The 24,488-nt window shown below is 48.5% G+C and overlaps 1 protein-coding gene across 1 annotated transcript in view; it reads right to left on the minus strand.

Annotated features, from left to right (window-relative positions):
* RPS6KB2 (ribosomal protein S6 kinase B2) overlaps window positions 1–24,488 on the minus strand; it is a 165,718-nt gene that overhangs the window by 68,066 nt on the left and 73,164 nt on the right. The window contains exons 11-13 of the mRNA XM_086953253.1: window positions 19,439–19,501; window positions 7,539–7,616; window positions 6,320–6,427 (exon numbers count right to left, since the gene is read on the minus strand). Coding sequence (XP_086809379.1) covers window positions 6,320–6,427; window positions 7,539–7,616; window positions 19,439–19,501 — 249 coding nt within the window. The remainder of the gene's footprint in view (window positions 1–6,319; window positions 6,428–7,538; window positions 7,617–19,438; window positions 19,502–24,488) is intronic.

The raw sequence follows: 24,488 nt of genomic DNA on the forward strand, positions 1-24,488 counted from the left end.
ATTTTTTTGGTGTGCCCTATGAATGTGAGACCAGCGTCTAACCAGACCCCTAGATTCTTCACCTCCGACACCGGGGTCGGAGTGGGGCCCAACTCCGAAGGCCACCACTGATCGCCCCAGAGCTCCACTCCCTTCCCGACAACCATGACCTCTGTTTTTGTGGCATTAAGCTGGAGACAGTTACCTGTCAACCAGCTGGCCACCGCCTTCAGTCCAGACTAAAACCTGGGGGCATCCTGTTCCGCATCCCCGCTGAGAGTAACCGCCAGCTGTGTGTCGTCGGCATATGAGACCAAGGTTAGGCCCCACTGCCTTGCGACATCAGCCAGCGGTCTCACGTAAAGGTTGAACAACGTGGGACTCAGCGAGGACCCCTGCGGAACCCCCATGGCCAGAGGCTGGAACCTGGACTTGAAGGGAGGGATGGCAACACAGAAGGAGCGGTTGTCTAGGAAGGAGCGGAACCATTGCAGCGCCTGGCCACCGATACCGATCTCCTCGAGCCGCTGAAGGAGGATGCTGTGCGATACAGTATCGAAGGCGGCGCTGAGGTCTAACAAAATCAGCGCCGCCGTCTGACCAGCATCCAACCTCGCACGGAGATGTTCCACCATCACAAGAAGGGCAGTCTCCGTGCTGTGGCCAGCACGGAAGCCATTCTGTGTGGGGTCGAGGGCATTGGACCGGGCTAGATGTTCAGACAGGGCCAGATTGACATGGGCCTCTGTCAACTTAGCTGGCCAGGGTAGCAGCGAGATGGGACGATAGCTTTCTGGCTTAGACGGGTCAAGAGAGGGTTTTTTAATAATCGGAGACACCACCGCCTGCTTCCAGCTAGTGGGGACTACCCCCGTCTCTAGGGAAAGATTGACAAGGGAGCGTATAGCCAAGCGTCCCAAAAAGGTCTGGTCCCGAAAGAGGGCAGGCCTCACTGGATCAGATGGAGACCCAGATTTAACTTGCGTAGCAAGTTTGTCAAACCCTTCCAGGGTGAGAGGGGGAAATGAGAGCAGAGTGGTCTGGTGAGGTGTCTCCTTGGGGCTACCCAGCACATTACCAGTAATAGGGAATGTCAGATATATAGCCTGGACTTTTCCCAAGAAATAGGAAGCGAGGGATTCACAGTGTGTGACAGAGCTCTCAGCCGTAGAGGTAGACCGCTTAGACATAAGATCTTTAACCGCCTTAAAGATGGCCTTCGACGGGTTAGTGCTGTTCCGGAATTCCTCGGCATAAAAAGCCGCTCGGGCACGACAAATGGCCCGGTGATAGAGCTTGACGGACGCGGCATATGCAGCTTTTAGCTCAGCCCCATATGTCTTCCGCCAGGCCCTCTCTGCCCGCCTACAGGCTCCCTTCAGGGCGCGCAAAGCGTCATCATACCAGGGGCTTGACACAGGAGGATTGATCTTCGTCGTTACAACAGGTATCAAGGCGTCCAGAGCCCTAGTGAGCCAAGAGCAGAAGAGGTCATACCCCTCTTCTACGTTGTTCAATGGGCCCAGGGGTTCCACTGACAGAAGATGGTGAAAGTCTTCCAGCCTGAGTTTACTCCAGGGTCTCCTGGGTACCCGTTTGGCTGAAGAAGTAGAAGTAGTGGCTGACATAGGACAACAAATGGACACCAAAGAATGGTCAGACCACTCTACAGGAGCAACCGACGTGACTTTAGCCTCTGTCAGATTGGTGAAAAAAGGGTCAAGAATGTGTCCCCCGGAATGAGTAGGCTGGGAGACCAGCTGAGAAAGTTGAAAGGCCTCTAAGTCCATAAGAATACTACATGCTGTCAGACAGGATGGTGTGTCGAAATGCAGATTTAGATCGCCCAGAATGGAAAAGTTGGCACAGTCAGTGACCAAGGTGGCGACAGTGTCCGGGAAAGCATTCCTGAACGCCATATCACTGCCCGGCGGACGATACACCACCATCCCAGAGAGTGTAAATTCTGGGCTAACAGAGACTTTAAAAGAGGCACTTTCACAGCCAGCAGTCTTAAGGATGGTCCACACACAGGAAAAACTAGATCTCACTATCAGGGCTATACCCCCTCCTCTAGATAGCCTATTCGCAATGTACATAGAATAGCCAGAAGGGCATACAAGATTGGGGATGGCAGTGTCAGCTTCCTGAAGCCATGTTTCGGTTAAGGCAAAAATATCCGGGGCTTCATTCTCAATCAGATCGTACACATTCTGCTGATGTTTCAGGATCGACCTGACATTAAGATTCATAATCCGCGGTGAGGAAGGTAAACCCCTACTGTGCAGGGCAGCAGAAGAACTACGCGGGGAGAGAGGCAACGGGGGGTCAAGCACCAGACCATTGCAAGGGCAACGGTAAGGACCGCATAAAGGATGAACGGGCTGTAGAGTGCAATTACAACTCACCTTGCCGATGGAATACAAACGCTCCCTAGAGTATGTTAGCATGGCGGCAGTGCTGGGAGACAAAAACAGCCCAGAGCCCGCCACGTCCCGCGCGTCCTTAGCGCGGACGGGCGCAGACGGGCAGGACTCTGGCACGACTCTGGCACGACTCTGGCCACGCGAGGACACGCCCGCTGCGCGATCCCGCTGCGCTAGGGGAAGAGCATTAAATACGCGTTCCCCCGCTGGCGCATGCGCAATGCAGCGCTGTCAGGTGTAATGGCCCACTCACCCCAAAGCAAGATGTCCGCCACCCCAGGAACCAACCCGCCAAGCGGCGGTGCGGGACACAATTATTGTGCAGGTAAGGGGCTGAGAAGAGCGAGGGTCAAGCGACCTAAAATAAATCAAAAGTAAGCAAATTCAAACAGTTAAAAGTAGCAGAGCAGCAAGCGCCGTCACGCTCCTGTCTGCAATGCGCTCGGTGTCAGGGGAGAGAGAACGGGGACTCGCGTTAAATACGCGTTCCCCCGCTGGCGCATGCGCAATGCAGCGCTGTCAGGTGTAATGGCCCACTCACCCCAAAGCAAGATGTCCGCCACCCCAGGAACCAACCCGCCAAGCAGCGGTGCGGGACACAATTATTGTGCAGGTAAGGGGCTGAGAAGAGCGAGGGTCAAGCGACCTAAAATAAATCAAAAGTAAGCAAATTCAAACAGTTAAAAGTAGCAGAGCAGCAAGCGCCGTCACGCTCCTGTCTGCAATGCGCTCGGTGTCAGGGGAGAGAGAACGGGGACTCGCGTTAAATACGCGTTCCCCCGCTGGCGCATGCGCAATGCAGCGCTGTCAGGTGTAATGGCCCACTCACCCCAAAGCAAGATGTCCGCCACCCCAGGAACCAACCCGCCAAGCGGCGGTGCGGGACACAATTATTGTGCAGGTAAGGGGCTGAGAAGAGCGAGGGTCAAGCGACCTAAAATAAATCAAAAGTAAGCAAATTCAAACAGTTAAAAGTAGCAGAGCAGCAAGCACCGTCACGCTCCTGTCTGCAATGCGCTCGGTGTCAGGGGAGAGAGAACGGGGACTCGCGTTAAATACGCGTTCCCCCGCTGGCGCATGCGCAATGCAGCGCTGTCAGGTGTAATGGCCCACTCACCCCAAAGCAAGATGTCCGCCACCCCAGGAACCAACCCGCCAAGCGGCGGTGCGGGACACAATTATTGTGCAGGTAAGGGGCTGAGAAGAGCGAGGGTCAAGCGACCTAAAATAAATCAAAAGTAAGCAAATTCAAACAGTTAAAAGTAGCAGAGCAGCAAGCGCCGTCACGCTCCTGTCTGCAATGCGCTCGGTGTCAGGGGAGAGAGAACGAGGACTCGCGTTAAATACGCGTTCCCCCGCTGGCGCATGCGCAATGCAGCGCTGTCAGGTGTAATGGCCCACTCACCCCAAAGCAAGATGTCCACCACCCCAGAAACCAACCCGCCAAGCGGCGGTGCGGGACACAATTATTGTGCAGGTAAGGGGCTGAGAAGAGCGAGGGTCAAGCGACCTAAAATAAATCAAAAGTAAGCAAATTCAAACAGTTAAAAGTAGCAGAGCAGCAAGCGCCGTCACGCTCCTGTCTGCAATGCGCTCGGTGTCAGGGGAGAGAGAACGAGGACTCGCGTTAAATACGCGTTCCCCCGCTGGCGCATGCGCAATGCAGCGCTGTCAGGTGTAATGGCCCACTCACCCCAAAGCAAGATGTCCACCACCCCAGAAACCAACCCGCCAAGCGGCGGTGCGGGACACAATTATTGTGCAGGTAAGGGGCTGAGAAGAGCGAGGGTCAAGCGACCTAAAATAAATCAAAAGTAAGCAAATTCAAACAGTTAAAAGTAGCAGAGCAGCAAGCGCCGTCACGCTCCTGTCTGCAATGCGCTCGGTGTCAGGGGAGAGAGAACGGGGACTCGCGTTAAATACGCGTTCCCCCGCTGGCGCATGCGCAATGCAGCGCTGTCAGGTGTAATGGCCCACTCCCCCCAAAGCAAGATGTCCGCCACCCCAGGAACCAACCCGCCAAGCGGCGGTGCGGGACACAATTATTGTGCAGGTAAGGGGCTGAGAAGAGCGAGGGTCAAGCGACCTAAAATAAATCAAAGTAAGCAAATTCAAACAGTTAAAAGTAGCAGAGCAGCAAGCGCCGTCACGCTCCTGTCTGCAATGCGCTCGGTGGCAGAGTCCTTCTTCTTGGCAGGAACTACAGGTGTGGATGCTTCATCTGCCTTTCTCTTCTTATGTTGTGTAGTGGACACATGACCCGTCTTTGGGTCAATGCAGATCTTCTTTTGCAGAGGATCTGGCTAGAAAAGTTCTTCTCCTTGGGGAACCTTTTTCGGCGCCAATGTTTTCGCTACCGGACGAGGTTGTTGCTTGTCTTTAGCCTTAGGAGTTGTTAGTGTCCTTTGGCGTAGTTTTCGACACCCAAGGTGTTGTTTTCGGTTTCGTAGGCTGTTTCGAGGTCTTGGACGCATCGGAATCAGGCCTCGTCAGTTTCGAAATCGAAGACAATGTCTTCGGAGTGGAAGCTGGTCTCGTCGGCTTCGAGGCGTCGGACGCTGGCTTCGTCCCCTTGTTTTTAGAAGTCAACGGTTTTGGAGCCGAGACTTCTTTTGGTTTCGGTGCCGAGGGAGCTGGTGGATCGGCACGTGCAGCTTGCTCGATACCAAGCTACCGGAAGGCTTAGTTATTTTCTTCGGAGCCGGGCTCGATTGCGGGTCTGTCGAAGTAGCTTTTCGGTTGCGACTCCCCAGAGGCGGAGTGTTGACCTTTGCCTTCAATCTGGGTGCTGTGTGTGGTGCAGGGGCAGTAGTATTCACGCGCTGACACGATGGTATGGAGTCATATGAGTCGTCTGCCTCTGATACGATCTGGAGATCATCAGAATCTTTTTCGGGAACGAGCGGAACCTCCTCGTCGAAGATAACGACTGGTTCCGGAGCTGATCTCTTCATGTCTTGTCGACGGGCCATCCGATCTCTGATGGTTTTCTTGGATCGAAAAGATGTGCAGGCTGTACAGCTGGATTCGTCGTGTTCTGGCGATAAGCACAGATTGCAGACCTCGTGGTGGTCACGGTGTGGAAACTTTGCTCCACACCCGGGGCATTTCTTGAACGGCATCCTTACCATGAGGTGTACGCCTCACAGCGTGGATAGGTCCAACGGCCCGCGTCGATGACCGGAATCGAGCTGATGGAGTCGAAACCATGTTAGTCGATGACGAAAGTAGTTTGGTACGTTTTTAGGAAGTTTTTTGTGCTTCGAAGAGCTTGAAAAGTATATTTCTAGCCGGAGCGGAAAAACTTTCATCCAAACCCAGTGGCGGAAAAAAACAATCTAATGTGGAGCCGATGCCCATGCACACTATCGTCCAAGGGAGGAGTCACCTATCTCGTGACTACAAAGACTTCTTCCAAGACAACGACAACATGCAATCATCCGAGCCCAACACCAGGTGGCGATCTAATGCTAAGTGTACAATCTGCAGCTCATATGCCTCGAACACACATTGTTTTTGGTCTGTATTTATCTGTAACAATCAGTAAAAATGGAAAACTGGGAGCCTTATATATTATCTGGCTCCGTGAGGTCCTTACCAGTGGATCGGCAGCAAGTAGTAGTTATTGTGGTTTACCCACAATAACTACTCCTTGTTGCTGATCCACTGGGGTCCAATGGGTAATTGTGGCGGCTGTTGGTGTAGGAGCATAAGCTGAGTACTTCAGCTGAATTTCTTCTCTATGATTCTACAGCAATCTTTTCAAATCTACCCTGAAGATCCCATGTTGACCAGTGTGATGGCCTCCATCCGCCTCCTCAGTGAGGGTTCTCATCACTCTGAAGTATCAAATCAAATAAATGACATAACTCCTGGGACCAACCCCCCCCGGCTCAGTGAGGAGGAGTCCTTACCAGGAAAGCTTGGTTGGCACTTTCACTGATGCTGGAGTCGTCTGGACTATCTACGGGAGTCTGGCGTGTAAACCGAGTGTCAAACTGGCTCACATCATCATCTGATTGCTGGGCAGGAAAACAAAAGGGTATGGGTAAGACACTGTAGAAGTTAGGAAGGAAAGGAGAAGAGGGCAGAGAGTGAGGGACAGAGGAGGAAGGGAGGTGAAGAGTGAAGGGAAGGGAATAATGGCCGAAAGGAGGAAGAAGTGTCTTGGAGAAAGGAGGCCAAGTGCATTTGAACCGGAAGCAAAGAAAAAGAGGCAGAAGGGTAAGAGCAACAGGTGAGAATAACAGATGTAGGAAAAGAAGACAGGGATAGAATAGTCCAGCAGGAAGGAATAGAGGAAGAGGCAGCAGTAGGAGTGAAAGAAGGAGGATGTAGTGAGAGGGTAAGAAGGAAAGAGAGCACGTGGTGTTAAGAATAGGTAAACTAGGAGAAACACAACCGTAGGGGGATACAAGCGGTCGACTGATAAGAATAGGGCCATAGGAAGGAAAAGTGTAAATTCGATTGGAGGAGGACTTTAGGAGGTGAAACAATGATGCGGTTCACAAAGGTGGGAAGTGACAGATGTAAAGGGTGACAACCAGCTGGAATGATAAAAAGGTGAAAAGGGGAGAGATGAACAGAGGGAGATGAGAAAGGGATGCAGTAAGTCTGTATGCATTTCCATCTGTACACGTAAAAAATGCTCCAATTAACTTATTTCTAGTTCGTTTACCATCTTAAAAACATTTGTGTGACTGCGCAATTCTTAAAAAAAAATCTTTACTGAAATGAACAAGAGGGCGGAAGATGAGGTAGGGTTGAGAAAGAGTGAGAGAAGAGATAAAACAAGGAGAGCAATAAATGAGGGCTGGCAGAAAAATGGGAGGGTTTCAATTGAGCAATAATAGAGGCAGAGCAAGTGGAAGCACAAGAAACAGATATCAGACTGTGAAGCAGAGGGAAGGGATAAAGCAATAAAGTAAAAAGACAGGCAGGAATGGAAACAGCAAAGTGAAGCAGAAGAAAAATGAGCTACTGATAGAGAATCAGAGGAAAAAAGGATACATTCGGGGTAATGTGAGCAGTTGAACTAGAGAGCGAGACGGAGAAAAAGACCGATGAGACCAAGAGTGGTAGTGCTTTTCAGAGCATCACTGGCCTCCATAAAAGGACAGCTAAGATACTCACCAGGTACGGTTTGAAGGGCGGGTCAATCCTTCTGGCCAGCAGCTCGTCCCAGTTAACGTGCCGGAAAAAAGGATGCCTCTGGGGGGAATGTATGTGAAATGGATTACTTTCCTTCATCTTCACTATGCTTCTACGTTCCCTAATTTAGATTGCATCACATCCCAGGACAGGTTAGAACTACACAGAAGAGCTTTATGGAGGCGAGCAGTAGATGTAAAAAGTTACTTAACTATATAGTGGGTCTATATGCTATTGTATATTCTTATGCACACCATAATCCTGATATCGAACATTTGGGGTCATATAAATATGAGTTTTCATGTGCAAATGCAGAGTCAGTACACCTTGCGAGGGCATCAATCCAAAACAAGTTCAGATGTACTTGTGCCCTCTGACACTAGCAACAGCAGCCTCCTGCGCACTCATACTGCTAGACTAAACTACCAGAGTAACAATGAAGGCCAGGTACACATTCTGCACAGCCAGAGCATGAATAGTTGCACCGTTTTTACTTAAAGTAAGTATTCTATGCCAATGGTGATTTTGATAGAGCGAGAGGTCCACTAGAATTCAGCAGATCACCCTCTCTGCCAAACCGCCTGTTCCCACACCCCATTTGAGGGTGGGAGAATTGCTGATTTTCCACTGGCAGAGTCTCTGCTGAATTAACTAATGGGAAACTAACTGGTGGACTAGGCACTTCAACACCAAGCTGGTGAACATCCGAAGACTGCCCCCAGCAGGGTGTGGGGCCTTCTGGTGTTCATGTTTACTGCCCAAGTACATCACGCAAGTCACAACTGACCCGGGCAGGAAAATCAGAAATGGTGCTAACGTGCTGGGAGTAAAATTGCAGCAAGTGAGGGCTATACATTTCTGTTTTTCTTAACCAAACCTCCTCTATAAAAAAAGAAGAAATGAGGAGCAGGCCTCCATGGCACGGCCGCTGGGTCCAGAAAACACTTATGATGAAAGTGCTCAAACTGTGTTTCAGTGAGAACTTTTGGGTTAGCAGAGGACGGGCCATTTCCACACCAGTAGAAAGTCCACCTCACCATAAATGCATCTGTTACAAATATCCGAAAGTGACCCCATGGAAGTGGTAGACCTGCCAGAAATCTGAACTCCCCCACACACCTGAGGTGATTTCAATCAGTATAGGTATTGTACAAAAGCCCTGTGTTAAATTGACAAAAAGAAAATCACAGAAACCGAACATCCAGAAAAAATAAATACTCTTATGTAATGCAAGATGTGTTAAAACCTGAAATGTAAACAGAGACATCATCTCCGACATAGATTGCCTTGTGGGTGTATAAGTGCCTGTTTAGATGATTCAGAAGGTGCATGATGGACTGTGTAAATGTGTGATTAGGTGTCTCAGTGAATGTATGAGTGTGTGACTTGTGTGAGTGTCTGTATCTGTCTGTCAGTTGGTGTCTAAGTGGCTGTATGGGTGTGTGAGTGGGTATGTGAGTTTCTGTAGGGGTGAGTGATTGGTTGTCTGAGTTCTTTTATTGGTGCCTGTGAGGGTGGGTGAGGGTGTGTGACTGGATGTGTGGATGAGTGAGTGAGTCCGTCAGTCAGTCAGTGGCTGTATGGCTTAGTGAATGCATTTGTGTGTGTGTGTGTATGGCTGTGTCGGTGACTGAGTCCATGTGTCAATGGTATATTGGTGAGTAACTGGGTATGTGAAAGGCAGCATAGGTGAGTGATGGGTTATGTGAGTAACTGTATGGGTGAGTGGGAGAGTGAATTTGAGAGCGGCTGTTAAAGGAGTTTCCATGCAAGAAAAAGCAGTTTAGTATTAATACAATTCAAAAGGTAAAGACGTTAGGGCCAAACAAATGCAGCAAGCTAACAAAGCCAGGTCATCTAGAGACACTAGAAAAAGCAAGACAATCCACCTGGCTTAGAATCACTGGCTTTAGGACTGTAATGAGAAATCTGGTTTTCTACAAACTTGTTGATGCCACATGCTTGCACAGGCAGTTTATTTTGCAAAGAAGAAAACTAAAGCAGAGACTGGTCAAGCTGAGTTCTGGTATCCACTGCAACATAGGTGATTCCAAACACATAATACCATATGTGATTGATAAAGAACTGCTTAGTGCCCAAAATATGCACAGGACATATGTAGCATGTCCACAAATCTCCTGTCCTTGGGTTCCACTACCCTGAGGGTTTATTTTATAGATGGGCCCTTGGCAGTGTTAAAAACAAGGTGATGGATGTATGTGGAGAGTACTATGGTCAACATGTTTCAGCCAGGCCACATATTGGTCTGGCTTTCTTCAGAACCTTAAATGTGAAAAAGGGAAAGTGATTGAAACTTGGTCAGTAGTGTTTATGTAACCAGGTATGTGACGCACTCGCTAAGGTGCGCGATGGGTATGAGGAGGATTTTCTCTGGTGGTTTATACTCTAATGTTGTCGGAGCCTAGCCTCATGAGTTTCCGGCAAAAGGGTCCGGCTTGTAGTCACACTTTCGTCAAAGCTCGGGACCCGCATTGAGACCTACTTGGCTGGCGTGGAAACTCCTTCCACTGCAGCCAAGTAGGTCTCAATGCGGGTCCTGATCTTTGACGAAAGTGAAAGTGTAGTTTCAATAAATACATTGTAAACTTCCTTCAGGTCTTTCTTTTGTTTACTATGGGCATGCATGAGTGAAAAAGAAAGGTGATGATCGGTTTCCACGGTTCCCTTGGGGCCTAGAGGTTCATGTTCTAGGTTTGTCTAACTCACCTGTTATTCTGGAAAGGTTAGGAGTGCAGGTGAGGCACTGTGAGCTGGTTGATTTGGGCTTATAGGTAGAGACAGGGTTGAGAGACTCAGTCACTACATTCTGACGTCCCGCTCTCCCAAGGTACATTTATGTTTCAAAACCGAATCCCTGCAACAACTGCACCCTGACCTCTGGGCAGTGTAGGGCCTAACCTATGTATTAAAAAGTAAGGTTAAGATCTGGCTAAAGGTTTATTTTGCAACGTCGATATAGCAGTTTAAAACTGCACACACCGGCTGCAAAGGCAAGCCTGAGACATGTTTGACGGGGCAACTTAAGCGAGTGGCACAATAAGTGCTGCAGGTCGACTAGATACATTTAATTTACAGGACCCGGGTTGATGTAGTGCCACTTTACTAGAAACTTACAAGTAAATTAAATATGCCAATCGGGTGAAAGCCATTGTTACCATGTTTAAGAGAGAGAGTGCAAGCACTTTAGCACTGGTTAGCAGTATTAAAGTGTGCAGAGTCCTAAGAGCCAACACAAATTTGCTCACAAAACAGGAGGCAAAAAAGGTTTGTGGATGACCCTGTATAGAGAGCCAAGTCCAACACTGTTTTGTACCCTACATCAAGGCACAGATCCCACAGAGGGTTAAGAAAGAACAGAATTGGATCCCAACAGAATCACAAATACGTAGCCCTCGCACCATGGGCTCCAAAAGTGCCTGCTTACAGGCCTCATTGCAGTCACACCCGACAAAAAGATGGTGCACATGCTGTGTCTCCAAGACTACAGAGACCTGCTCTGGGTCTCAATCCATGTTACAAACTGTCTCTAGTGCACATGTGTGATTGTAGTGTATGCTGAGGGGAGGTTCGAAACCTTTAATGTCCTCTGGAGGATTCAAGGCAGGGACGCAGGCTCTCCAGATGCATGCAGGAGATCATCACCAATCCCAACACCAAGGCATTCTAGTTATCCAGACACCTAGTGAGTGAATTCACAGCAACTGCCCAGACGCCACTGGCCTTTTGAGGTTTCACGGAGCCATGCGACATGAAACTGGAATGGGTGGAGGCTTTGTACTTTCATGTATAAATGCACACATACCATTTCAAACAAATGTGCAAGACAACTACACAAGGTTCAGTGCACCAATATACAATCATGAGAGAAAAATACAGGCAGACCTACAGGCTTTGTCCATAATAGTCAGGTAGCAAACGCACGGCAGTATCCAGGAAAAACATAACACTTGAAGTGATATGTAAATAATACTGAGCAAGTGATGCAAGTGGGCCTGCTACTTGTGTTGAGGCATTAGGGGCTAGAGCGAGGGGGCTGTCTTTTCCTTTCTTCCAGCTCTCGATTCTTCTTTTTTAGGTTTCGCACTGAGAACCGATGGCGAAGTGATCGTCGCTGCGAAACCTATTGCAATCGTTTCTGCTTTCATGGAGTCAAGGGAGAAAGGAGACAAGTGACGTGCATGCGCAACCTTGCGAACTGGTATCAGGTCGCGCGCGCTTCCTGTCTCCCATGGCTCCTTGGAAGCACACACACACACATACATACAGACCCCCCCGCCGCGCATACACACACGCATGCACACACACACATAGAGAACATCCCCCGCCGCCGCGCATACACAAACGCACACACACACACACACACACACACACACAACCCCCCCCACCCTCGCCTCCGCCCTGCAACTAACCACACTCACCGGCACTCCGGACTTTTGCAGCGTCCACGGGGCACTCCCTCGGGCATGGGAGCCCCCCGTTACCAGCCGAGTCATTCTGTACCTCTCGCCCCTGGCTACGAGCGTGGAGCAGGTCGCCGGTCCCGGGGGGGCCCGCTCACTCCTCACCGCAGTGGCGTCACTAGGGGGGTGCGGACCGCACCGGGTGTCACCCCATCTGGGGGGTGAAACCAATCTACACTGACGAGTCTACCTGTGTCCTGCTTTAGTGCAAGAAGCGCGCCACCACCGCACCCCGGCCCGCCGTAGCTACGGGCACCATCCGCCATCTGCATTCTGCACGTGCACGGAATGGATGGGTCACAGAAGTCAAGTAGTCAAGGGTTTGGGTTTGCATTGTTGTTCTGTGACGAAAGTCGAAACGAAACCGAAGCCAAACCAAACCCAGTTATGCATATACCAGGCAGGCAAGCAATGGCATCGTTGACTTGCAGTTTGGTATCACTGACACTTGCCCAGCAGTATGTGTCCCAGGGCCGTCAATCTTATCCCTACTACCAATGACATGACGGCCCTGGGACAGCCCCCGCACTCTGTGCACAGTGCGCAACTGCACCTGCTGCTTTTAGCCTCTGACGCGTCACGGTGGTCACGCGCCCGCCAGCGCCAGGGAGAGTGCGTACTGTGCGTCGTGAGAATAAACTTAAAAAGAACGACGACGACACCGGTCCGAGCAGAGCGAGTCCGACTCTGGCACTATCTTCTCTCCCCTTCAAATTTGGAACGGTGAGAGACTGCTGACTATCACTAGTAGTAGAGACAGTAGAGAATAGTATAATTTTAATGTATAATATACTGTATATCATTATCATAAATACTGACTGCATGACATGAGACTGTCGTAGTAGTAAAGCAGTGCAGTGGCACACAAATGAAAACACGGCCCGAGGGCCCTCTTCGGCGGGTGCAAGCTGGCTTTCTAAATTCTTCCTATGCCCCACACACGCCCTTTTCGTCGAGGTAGCCTGCCCCTGCCCCTGCCCAGCCCATCCCCCACCCTCCAGCGCTTCCACGGCCTTTATTGCATTGCCAAATATGCAAAACATTGCAAAATTGCTGCATTACATCAGAAAGCGTGCGGCCGGTTTAGAGGATTTCTAACCCTCAAAGGCAGCAGGGAATCGATGGGTTTTTAATAAGCTGCTGCGTGCCTATTAAGCTCTCGGCCGGGGAAAGGTTGCTTTGTTCATTGAAGCCAGCGGACTGTATGCAGGTGTGTTAATAGAGATAGAGATTCAATCTTTGAATATTATGTGACAGGCCTCGAGTGGGAACCTAACATTTCATATCTTTTTTGGATATACCAACTTAGGCCAAGAGCTCTGCCTGTTCCTCACGCTGTTCACACTCGCCAGCGTCTCGCAGGAGATCTGCAATGCTTGACTGCAATTTTCTTTGCTCACAAGGCAGCTCTATAGCAGCCTAGCTCATCTGAGGGTTCATGGTTTCCTATGTTTCAGTATCTTGCACAGTCTTCAGTTTTCCAGTGAACCAGTTCCAAATTTCAGCTTGCTCTTCACTACAGTGCCACCTGTTGCTCGCACTCTTGTTTATACAAATCCAGGGAAGACAGATGGAGGAAGAGGGAGAGGGAGACAGAGGGAGCTAGAGGGAGTAATACAGCGAGAGAGGGAGACACAGGGTGTAAGACAGCGAGAGAGGGAGACAGAGGGAGCTAGAGGGAGTAAGACAGAGAGAGAGGGAGCTAGACAGAGAGAGGGGCTAGAGGGAGTAAGAGAGAGAGTGGGAGCTAGAGGGTGCAAGACATAGAGAGAGGGAGCTAGAGCAAGTAAGACATAGAGAGAGTTAGCTAGAGGGAGTAAGACAGAGAGGGAGCTAGAGAGAGCAAGACAGAGAGAGGGAGATAAAGGGAGTAAGACCGAGAAAGAGAGGGAGCTAGACAGAGAGAGGGGGCTAGAGGGAGTAAGACAGAGAGAGGGAGATAAAGGGAGTAAGACCGAGAGAGAGAGGGAGCTAGAGGGATTAAGGGAGAGGGAGCTAGAGGGAGTAAGACAGAGAGAGGGAGCTAGAGGAAGTAAGACAGAGAGAGAGGGAGCTAGACAGAGAGAGGGGGCTAGAGGGAGTAAGACAGGGAGAGTGGGAGCTAGAGGGAGCAAGACATAGAGAGAGGGAGCTAGAGGAAGTAAGACAGAGAGAGGGAGCTAGAGAGAGGGAGATAAAGGGAGTAAGACCGAGAGAGAGAGGGAGCTAGAGGGAGTAAGACAGAGAGAGAGAGGGAGCTAGAGGGAGTAAGACAGAGAGAGAGGGAGCTAGACAGAGAGAGAGGGAGCTAGACAGAGAGAGGGAGCTAGAGGGAGTAAGATAGAGAGAGGGGGAGCTAGAGGGAGCAAGACAGAGAGAGAGGGAGCTAGAGGGAATAAGAGAGAGAGGTAGCAAGACAGAGAGAGGGAGCTAGAGGGAGTGAGACAGAGAGAGAGGGAGCTAGAGGGAGTAAGACAGAGAGAGAGGGAGACAGGGGGAGTAAGACAGCAGGAAAGGGAGACAGAGGGAGCTAGAGGGAGTAAGACAGAGAGGGAGGGGGCTAGAGGGAGTAAGACAGAGAGAGAGGGAGCTAGAGGAGTAAGACAGAGAGAGAGGGAGCTAGAGGAGTAAGACAAAGAGAGAGGGAGACAGAGGGAGCTAGAGGGAGTAAGACAGATAGAGAGAGGGAGCTAGACACAGAGAGAGGGAGCTAGAGAGAGAGGGAGCTAGACAGAGAGAGAGGGAGCTAGACAGAGAGGGAGCTAGAGGGAGTAAGACCGAGAGAGAGAGAGGGAGCTAGAGGGAGTAAGGGAGAGAGAGAGGGAGCTAGACAGAGAGAGGGGGCTAGAGGGAGTAAGACAGAGAGAGAGGGAGCTAGAGGAAGTAAGACATAGAGAGAGGGAGCTAGAGGGAGTAAGACAGAGAGGGAGCTAGAGAGAGCAAGACAGAGAGAGGGAGATAAAGGGGGTAAGACCGAGAGAGAGAGGGAGCTAGAGGGAGTAAGACAGAGGGAGAGAGAGCTCGAGTGAGAAAGACAGAGAGAGAGAGGGAGTTTTTTTTTTTTTTTTTTTTTTGAGTATTTGTATAGCGCAGCTGATACCTTGCAGGCTTCCTGGCGCTGGAGAATACTCTACTGAGGAGAAACCAGAGTGAGTGGCAGGCGGGAAGAATTAGGGGAATAGCCAGGTCTTGATCCGTTTCCGAAAGGGAAGGAGTTGTGAGATTTGGCGTATATCGATGGGCAGACTGTTACATAATTTGGCCGCTGCGACCCTGAAAGATCTGCCCCCGGTTCTGGCTTTGTTGAATGACTAGAGGGAGTAAGACAGAGAGAGGGAGACCGAGGGAGCTAGAGCAAGTAAGACAGAGAGAGAGGGAGCTAGACAGAGAGAGGGAGCTAGAGGGAGTAAGATGGAGAGAGGGGGAGCTAGAGGGAGCAAGACAGAGAGAGGGAGCTTGAGGGAATAAGAGAGAGAGGGAGCTAGAGGGAGCAAGACAGAGAGAGGGAGCTAGAGGGAGTAAGACAGAGAGAGAGGGAGCTAGAGGGAGTAAGGGAGAGGGAGCTAGAGGGAGTAAGACAGAGAGAGAGGGAGACAGAGGGAGTAAGGCAGCAGGAGAGGGAGACAGAGGGAGCTGGAGGGAGTAAGACAGAGAGGGAGTGAGCTAGAGGGAGTAAGACAGAGAGAGAGGGAGCTAGAGGAGTAAGACAGAGAGAGAGGGAGCTAGAGGAGTAAGACAAAGAGAGAGGGAGACAGAGGAAGCTAGAGGGAGTAAGACAGATAGAGAGAGGGAGCTAGACAGAGAGAGAGGGAGCTAGACAGAGAGAGAGGGAGCTAGACAGAGAGAGAGAGGGGGAGCTAGACAGAGAGGGAGCTAGAGGGAGTAAGACAGAGAGAGAGAGGGAGCTAGAGGGACCTAGACAGAGAGAGGGAGCTAGACAGAGAGAGGGAGCTAGAGGGAGTAAGAGAGAGAGAGAGGGAGCTAGAGGGAGTAAGAGAGAGAGAGGGAGCTGAAGGGAAGAAGACAGAGAGAGAGGGAGCCAGATGGAGTACGACAGAGAGAGAGGGAGCTAGAGGGAGTAAGACAGAGAGAGAGGGAGCTAGAGGGAGTAAGACAGAGAGAGAGGGAGCTAGAGGGAGTAAGAGAGAGAGAGGGAGCTAAAGGGAGGAAGACAGAGAGAGAGGGAGCCAGAGGGAGTACGACAGAGAGAGAGGGAGCTGGAGGGAGTAAGACAGAGAGAGAGGGAGCTAGAGGGAGTAAGACAGAGAGAGAGGGAGCTAGAGGGAGTAAGACAGAGAGAGAGGGAGCTAGAGGGCGCAAGAGAGAGGGAGCTAGAACGAGCTAGAGAGAGGGAGCTAGAGGGATTAAGACAGAGAGAGAGGGAGCTAGAGAGAGTAAGACAGTGAGGGAGAGACAGGGAGCTAGAGGGAGTAAGACTGCGAGAGAGGGAGCTAGAGGGAGCAAGAGAGAGGGAGCTAGAAGGAGCTAGAGAGAGGGAGCTAGAGGGATTAAGACAGAGGGATTAAGACAGAGAGAGAGAGACGGGGAGCTAGAGGGAGTAAGACTGCGAGAGAGGGAGCTAGAGAGAGGGAGCTAGAGGGAGTAAGATAGAGAGAGGGAGCTAGAGCGAGCAAGACAGAGAGAAAGGGAGCTAGAGGGAGTAAGAGAGAGAGAGGGAGCAAGACAGAGAGAGGGTGCTAGAGGGACTAAGGTGGAGAGAGAGGGAGCTAAAGGGAGTAAGACCGAGAGAGAGGGAGCTAGACGGAGCAAGACAGAGAGAGAGAGAGCTAGAGGGACAAGACAGAGAGGGAGTTAGAGGGAGTAAGAGAATGGGAGCTAGAGGGAGGGAGCTAGAAGGAGCTAGACAGAGTTAGAGGGAGACAGAGTAAGTAAGACAGAGAGAGAAGGCGCTAGATAGAGTAAGACAGAGAGAGAGGGAGACAGACGGAGCTAGAGGGAGTAAAACAGCGAGAGGGAGCTAGAGCGAGCAAGACAGAGAGAGAGGGAGCTAGAGGGAGTAAGGAGAGGGAGCTAGAGGGAGCAAGACAGAGAGAGAGAGAGGGAGCTAGACGGAGCAAGACAGAGAAATATATTTGCTTTTTAAATGACCACCCGAAAATATTCTGGAAAGTTGTTCCTTTTGCGGCCGGACCCATGGTCCAGGGGCCAAGTCTAAAAATAAAATATGTGCGTAAGGTGCATCATCAGAGCTGTGTGAATAATAACAGCTGTGAGCCCGTGCCTGAGGTGCATCATCAGAGCTGTATGAATAATAACAGCTGTGAGCCCGTGCCTGAGGTGCATCATAAGAGCTGTGTGAATAATAACTGCGTCAGCCCCGTGCGTGAGGTGCATCATCAGAGCTGTGTGAATAATAACAGCTGTGAGCCCGTGCGTGAGGTGCATCATCAGAGCTGTGTGAATAATAACAGCTGTGAGCCCGTGCCTAAGGTTTATCATCAGAGCTGTGTGAATAATAACGGCTGTGAGCCCGTGCCTGAGGTGCATCATCAGAGCTGTGTGACTAATAACAGCTGTGAGCTTGTGCCTAAGGTGCATCATCAGAGCTGTGTGAATAATAACTTCGTCAGCCCTGTGTGTAAGGTGCATCATCCACATTGCTCAGGTCATCCAAATTCCTGCACTCTCTACCACACTGCTTTCAAAAACAGCATACTCTTGCACACACTCTCACTGCTCACCAATTCAAAGCTTGCTAAAAATGTTATGCAACGCATTGTCATACACAATGCCAATAATTCAGACTTTAATGCTGCAAAACCTATTGCATTGTAAATGCTTGTCTGTATAGCCATCTGTACTTTCTTTACTTATCTGTGTTTTTCCATACATCCTTCTTTCGATTTACCTTACGTCTTTTACCGTCCTTAATTCCATCCCTCCATCCATTATTCCTTTATACATCCATCCATCTCTCCATCCCTAGTCTCCTCCTTCTTGATAGCTGTTCATCAGTTCATCTTCCATTTACCACTCTTTCCATCCTTTTCTACATTTACCCATCTGTCTATTCTTCTCCTCCATCCAGCCATTATTCTTTCCATTCATCCACTCATCTCTGCATCCATCACTCCACCGATCCATTCATACTTTTATCCATCCATCCTTCTTTAAAATCTGATCTCCAACTAACCATTCATCAATCTATCCATCGCTTTCCACAAACACATTCTTGATCCTTCTCTCCATTAATCTACCCATAGTGGCGAAGTGTGGCTCACTGGTTAGAGGAGGCAGACCTGGAAGCAGAGGTCAACCCGGGACCAGGGTTCAATTCCCGGCTCGGCGGGGTCTTGAGTCCTAAAAAAAAAAATGTCCATGGACTCGACAATTCTCGCTCCGGTGCCTACTCGATTCATGGGTTCACACTCTGCGACTCTGGGCAATAGCTTGCTTAATCTCCACAATGGCCCCTCGCGGCGGGAGGCCTGGCTTTCACCTTGCGGATACCCTGCCGGGGTTATCTCACAGGGGAATACCAGGACGGGTTCCCTAAGTAAGCGCTTAGAAACCGCTCGGTGATTTGCGCTATATAAATTCCTGTACATTTACATCCCCCTTTTCCCTCCCCCTTTGAATTTGGGCTCTCTTGTTATATTTGTTTCTTCAGTGACCATCCCATAGAACCAACATACTATTCCTTTTCAGCTGTATTTAGGAGCTACTAATTAAAGCAGTGGCAGCCGGTACGAAACAGGGGTGGTGAGGCAAGGGTTGGAGGAGGAGGAACAAACATTTTTTAATTAAAATTCACTCACATCAGCACGCCATCCCTCGCAAATCCTCTATCATCCGTCCTCTTTCTGGCTTCTGTGTGATCAGGAAGAAGGAAGCATCCAGGCTTCCCTAAGTCAATCAAAACACTGCAATGCAGAAGCTGATGTGGGTCTGAGCACCATGGTTCCCCTTTCAGACAGGTAGAGGGAGCCTGTGCACAGGTCCCTACCAGTCTGTAATGCACAGCAAAGTGCGCATGACTGCTGGCTGAGCAAAGATGGCCAGCCAAACCGTCATTCTCACTGTAGAGTGCAGCAACCACTCCTCTTCCCTGACGTCACAAGAGCCCAGCCCCACCACGTTCCACCCTAACCTGGCTGATACTAAAAATTAAATGATAATAGTTTTTATTATAATTTTATTTTTCCTTTAACACTGCTCCGAGAGCAGTGGCGAGAGACGCCCCTGGGGGGAGGGGGGAGAGATGGGGGTGCCACTGAATTAATGTCCAAAGTACTGTAAACATAAATTTAAATATTTGACACCACACAGAACTGTGATCTCTACCACCCCGCCTGTTCACGCCGCTATGGTGGCGGCTTTAGGATGCCCCTCACAGGATGCAATAAAGCTTCTAATACTGAGTGCACTGTGTTCAAACATACTAACAGATGTCCCACCTACCTGAATGTCCAGTGCGTCTGCTGGACCCCCTCCCAGTCTTGAGGTTGAATTTCTCTTCAAGAGCTGTAGAGGAGGAAAAGGGACATACATGGTCAGCAGAGATATTCACTACAAACACTGGCAACAGAATCTGGTACAGTAAATGCTAGAGTACTTGTGAGGGCAGGTCCTCTCGGGCATGAATCTGCAGTGACCAAAGACTTTCGTATGAGGTTATGCTCATTGTCAGGGTTCATAAAGTCAGATCTAATGGCGTATGATGACCAGGACAACGTTGTAGAGAGTGACTCGGACTTGGTCACAGAGTACGGCCTGTAGATCGTTCTAGAGGTTGGTGTGGATTCTGTAGCAGATGGACCTGGGTATAGTTCAAGTGGGTGGCTTGGATACTGTGACAAAGAGACTGTTAGCACAAGGAGATGATGGACCAAGCGCTGAAACTTTTCAGACACTCACCCCCAGTCACAAATCTGGGTTGAATCAATCATCGTTCTTTAGCTCACTTCGCCACCTCAGTTCAGACCGAGCTATATGCAAATCCGTCTTGACCTTGTGCCTCATGAGAACAGTCCAGCCCGAACTGCCAAGCCAGGTCTTCCCTGTACCGGAAACAAGCTTCCTAGGACCGGTTTCGGGGTAGGACCCCTCATCCGCCAGGCTAGCTTGAATCCAGTGGCAAATAGAGCAATGGACCCACATCTGGGCATACCCTGCCAACTTAGGGCGAGCAAGGCAAACACAAGGAGATGATGGATGGGGCGCGGAAACGTTTCAGACACTCACCCCCAGTCACAGATCTGGGTTGAATCCATCATCGCTCTTTAGCTCACTTCGCCACCTCAGTTCAGACCCAGCTATATGCAAATCAGTCTTGACTGTGCCTCATGGGAACAGTCAACCCTGAACTGCCAAGCTAGGTCTTTCCTGAACCGGAAACAAGCATCCTAGGACAGGTTTCGGGGTAACACCCCTCATCATCTTGGCTAGCTTGAATCCTGTGGCAAAGTGAGCAAGGGATCCACGCCTGGGCATGCCCTGCCAACTTAGGGTGAACAAAGCAAACACAAGGAGATGGCTATGAACTGGGGTGGCGAAGTGAGTTAAGAACGATGATGGATTGAAGCCAGATCTGTGACTGGGGGCGAATGTCTTAAAAGTTTCAGCACTCCATGCACTGTGGTGCCGAAAACGTGTGAAGTATACTTTCTGGGTTGCAGCCACTCATTGATAAATACACGATCTTTAAACCTATTCATCAGTCTGAATCTACAGCTTAAGAGCATCAGGCTCCTTGTTATGGATGGCTCAATCATAAATCATCAAAGAGACGACCTGATTTTATAAACAAGAAAATTATTGATTTTTGTCTCATACTTTATTTGTTCATTTAGGATGTCTGTCGAAAAAGATTAGTGTGTAACAATAGTGACTGATGACATTTGTATACATATTTATTACCCATTCTTCAATAAAAACTAATTTTGTATATTATAATTTTGTCATCCCTGAGTCCGACCCTTTTTAATGTTTACATGTCCCCCCTTGAGAAGATCGTCACCCCATTCGGGATCAAGCTTTTAACTTACGCTGACGATACCCAATTGGTAGTCTCCCTAAGCCAGCAAGACCAATCTCTCACCAACCTTCACAAATGTCTTAGTGACATAACTAAATGGATGAACATCTCACATCTTAAACGTAATAATGACAAGACAGAGATAATGGAACTAGGCAATCAGTCACTCTACCAACCTAAATCCCTGTGGCCCCCCTGTATGGGCACACCACCTAATCCTAAACAGGAAATCAAGAGTCTAGGTATTTGGCTGGATGAAGGTCTCAAGTTCTTCACCCAAGCAAGAAAAACGGCCGGTGTGTGTCATGGCCTTTTACGGATCGCCAGAAAAATTCTGCCTCTACTCCCAACACAATCTCAAAAACTCCTGATTCAGGGCCTTGAGTTGTCCCGCCTAGACTACGGCAATGCCCTCTATCTGGGGGCCCCTAAAAAAGTACTATCAAAACTCCAAACAGTACAAAATACTGCCGCCCGTCTTCTCACAAGAACTCATCGTCGCTGTTCAGCCAAACTAGCCCTGAACGCCTTGCACTGGCTGCCCATCCAGGAGAGAATACAATTTAAGGCATTATGCACAAAATTCTTCATGGAAAGGCTCCACCTATTTTAAAAAACCTTATCACTCTCTATAATACTAAGAGAACTTTACGTTCCTCACACTGCAACTTGGCATCCGTACCCAGAATCAAGAAGGCCCGCTCTGGAGGCCGACTCTTTGCCTGTAATGCTTCCAAGCTATGGAACTCACTGCCCCCAGACATTAGGGCCCAGCCCAACCTACTCTTATTTCGTAAGGCACTCAAGACCTGGCTGTTCCCGTAACGCTTCCCTCTCGCACCTGGTTTCTTTATCACTAGCGCTGGGACGCTTACGGGCAGCCATGCGCTTTACAAATCTGTAAAATAAAATAAATACATTTTGTATTAGATATAGTCTGTCTTGTCCCTTCTTATGTTGTAAACTGAGCATTGCCCTAGGAACTTGCATTGTGCAAGGAGACTGTTGCCATATTGTGGATCAGGAGTCATAACGAGGAACAGAGTAACAGGAGCAATTTGTGTGATGGGTAGCATTTCAGTATTAGATGCAAAAGGTATCAAGAGAGAGGGTACCCCACTACCACCAGGGAACAGGGTACAGTGACAACAAGTCAAATCAGAATCCCTGGGTACACACTCAGTGTCCTTTCACACCACTATAGGTTCACATTCAGACTTTATCAGGGAATACAGGTACAGTATATTAAGTCAATTTCCACAACAAAATTGGAACGTTCACAGTCTAATTTTCATCAAAAACATATACATAAAAAAGATTTAGCGCTTTACAGCACAGTTTAAAAAAAATTTTCAAAGAAAGTTTTCTTTGAAAAAGAATAAAATACAACAATTAATTATAACATTTCATAGCACGTATTATCAAAATCAAGTTAAAAAACGAGGAAAGATACATAAATAACATTTCGTCAAATCAAGAGTTACACATGGAAACAAATATCAGAAAGCCTAAAAAGAAAAGAAACCCCTTGTATTATCTGTGGCCTCTTGTTATCTTTGCCACTACTGGTGAATAGATCCAAAGGCTTATAGTTTTTTGTACACAAGTAAACAACAGTAACAATAGTGCATGTATATCGGTTGTTCACTGGGCCTAGTTGGATTCTCTGTGTTGGAAAATGCGTCGACGCGTTTCGGTGCGGAACAAAAGATGTTGTAGCACCTTCCTCAGGACTTCTGTTTTAGGGGTTATTTGCTTCAAAGCGTGGTGACTTGCACCCTCTCTGTAAATATGCGGGAGAGAAGGAAGGATATCACTTACTTCAGACAAGATGTGTGAGCATCACATGATCTTACACACTTCTCTACATATGCTACATATGCTACGCATTAACATCTTCTTTGAATGTATCCACTGCCACTTCCATCTCATTAAGTGCAACTTCTACAGTCCTTTTGGAAAAGACTATCTATTTTTTCAACAATGTGCATACTTCTGTTTATACTTCTAGATTTCTCATTGCATTCATTACTATTGGCATCGTAATTCCCTCCGTGTCCATTTTGTTGTGGAGATGTCTCAGGGGGGGAGAGCAGCTCATAGCAAACACTCACATGCGGGATATTGCAAACGGAACTCATTCTTGCCCCTCATAGATATGGGAAAGTATCCGAGTCGGTATGTTTGTAGTACTTGGGATACTTCTTCTGGTTTCAATTCCGGAAGGTAGATTATCCTATGGGGAATACCCGGATGTATTAGACTATAAGGTCCCCTTGTTTAATCTAGTCCCAACAATATATAGCTTGTCAAACCATTTACCTTTTTTCGGATGTCATGTACCCCCAATATGGGGTGTCTTCTCTATTTTTCAACTCCTTGTAGCATATAGCTGCATCTTCTCTATGGATATAAATAGATGTAAGGGTTTCTATAGGTTACCCTTCTGTTCAAATGAGTTAATCGATCTATTTATTTTTACTTTGATCCTCAAGTCCCATCTTACCTTTAAAATTTATAAAACTTTTCTTGGACGGGCATAGATCTAGGTTTCTCCTGCCAGGAACTGGATACGTTCTATAGGGATAAACACATATGTGGATATGTTTTATTATGAGCCGAGTTGGACTACTTCATTATTACAAACTATTTTTGTTCTTTGTAAGTTTAGTACATTCAATAAGCCCCTTTTAAATCTCTTCTCTTCGGTGCTATTCGCCTTGTTATGCTTCATTTGCTAAAAGTAAAGATATTGGTCTTATATCTTACCTACAAGATTAGACAGGCCAAGGCTATATATATTTTTACATGGTCCCCCTCCAGACATATTTTAGAGATAGACACTATATGTCTTATGTCTTACTGGCAAACTCCTCACTACAAGATTATAGTGGCTCTGACTTTATACATTTGATTCTGATATCTCTCCTATCCTATTTTGGGGATAGATACTATATATTAAATCTCTCTATGGGCTAACTGTTGTTACCTGATGTGGCATTGGACTTGTCATGACTTTAAATTATTGATTGTAACCCCATAGGCTGAACAAACACATCGGGTTGTGGGGAATAAGATAGATAGATCTAGGTGTTAAGCGTTTATCCTTTTACAGCGCGCACTATTCCCTGTAATGTAGAGACTATTCCACCCCGGTTACCCCCGTCTCAAGGAGCGAGCTGTTCTAATCCTCTCTTACCTTGTTTTACCCGGAGTCGCGTCTCTGCCTCGTCTCGACACCTACACAGGTGCCGGCCGTAGCTCGCCTTTTATGTGTGTCGGTTACACCTTCAATTAGTTTCACCTGTGGGGCGTGCCTCTGTAGCGTTACTCTTTCCACAGGGAGCGCCATCTTGGAACGGTATGAGTGTAGTAATGCCGTGTGACTGTCGCGAATTGCGTAATTGAGAGGAAGACCCATTTATTTACAGCAGTATATTTGGATTTACTGGTTCTTTCTATTATTAAATGATT

Source organism: Lissotriton vulgaris, chromosome 1_2 (genome assembly GCF_964263255.1).
Source record: "Lissotriton vulgaris chromosome 1_2, aLisVul1.2, whole genome shotgun sequence".
Taxonomy (NCBI): domain Eukaryota; kingdom Metazoa; phylum Chordata; class Amphibia; order Caudata; family Salamandridae; genus Lissotriton; species Lissotriton vulgaris.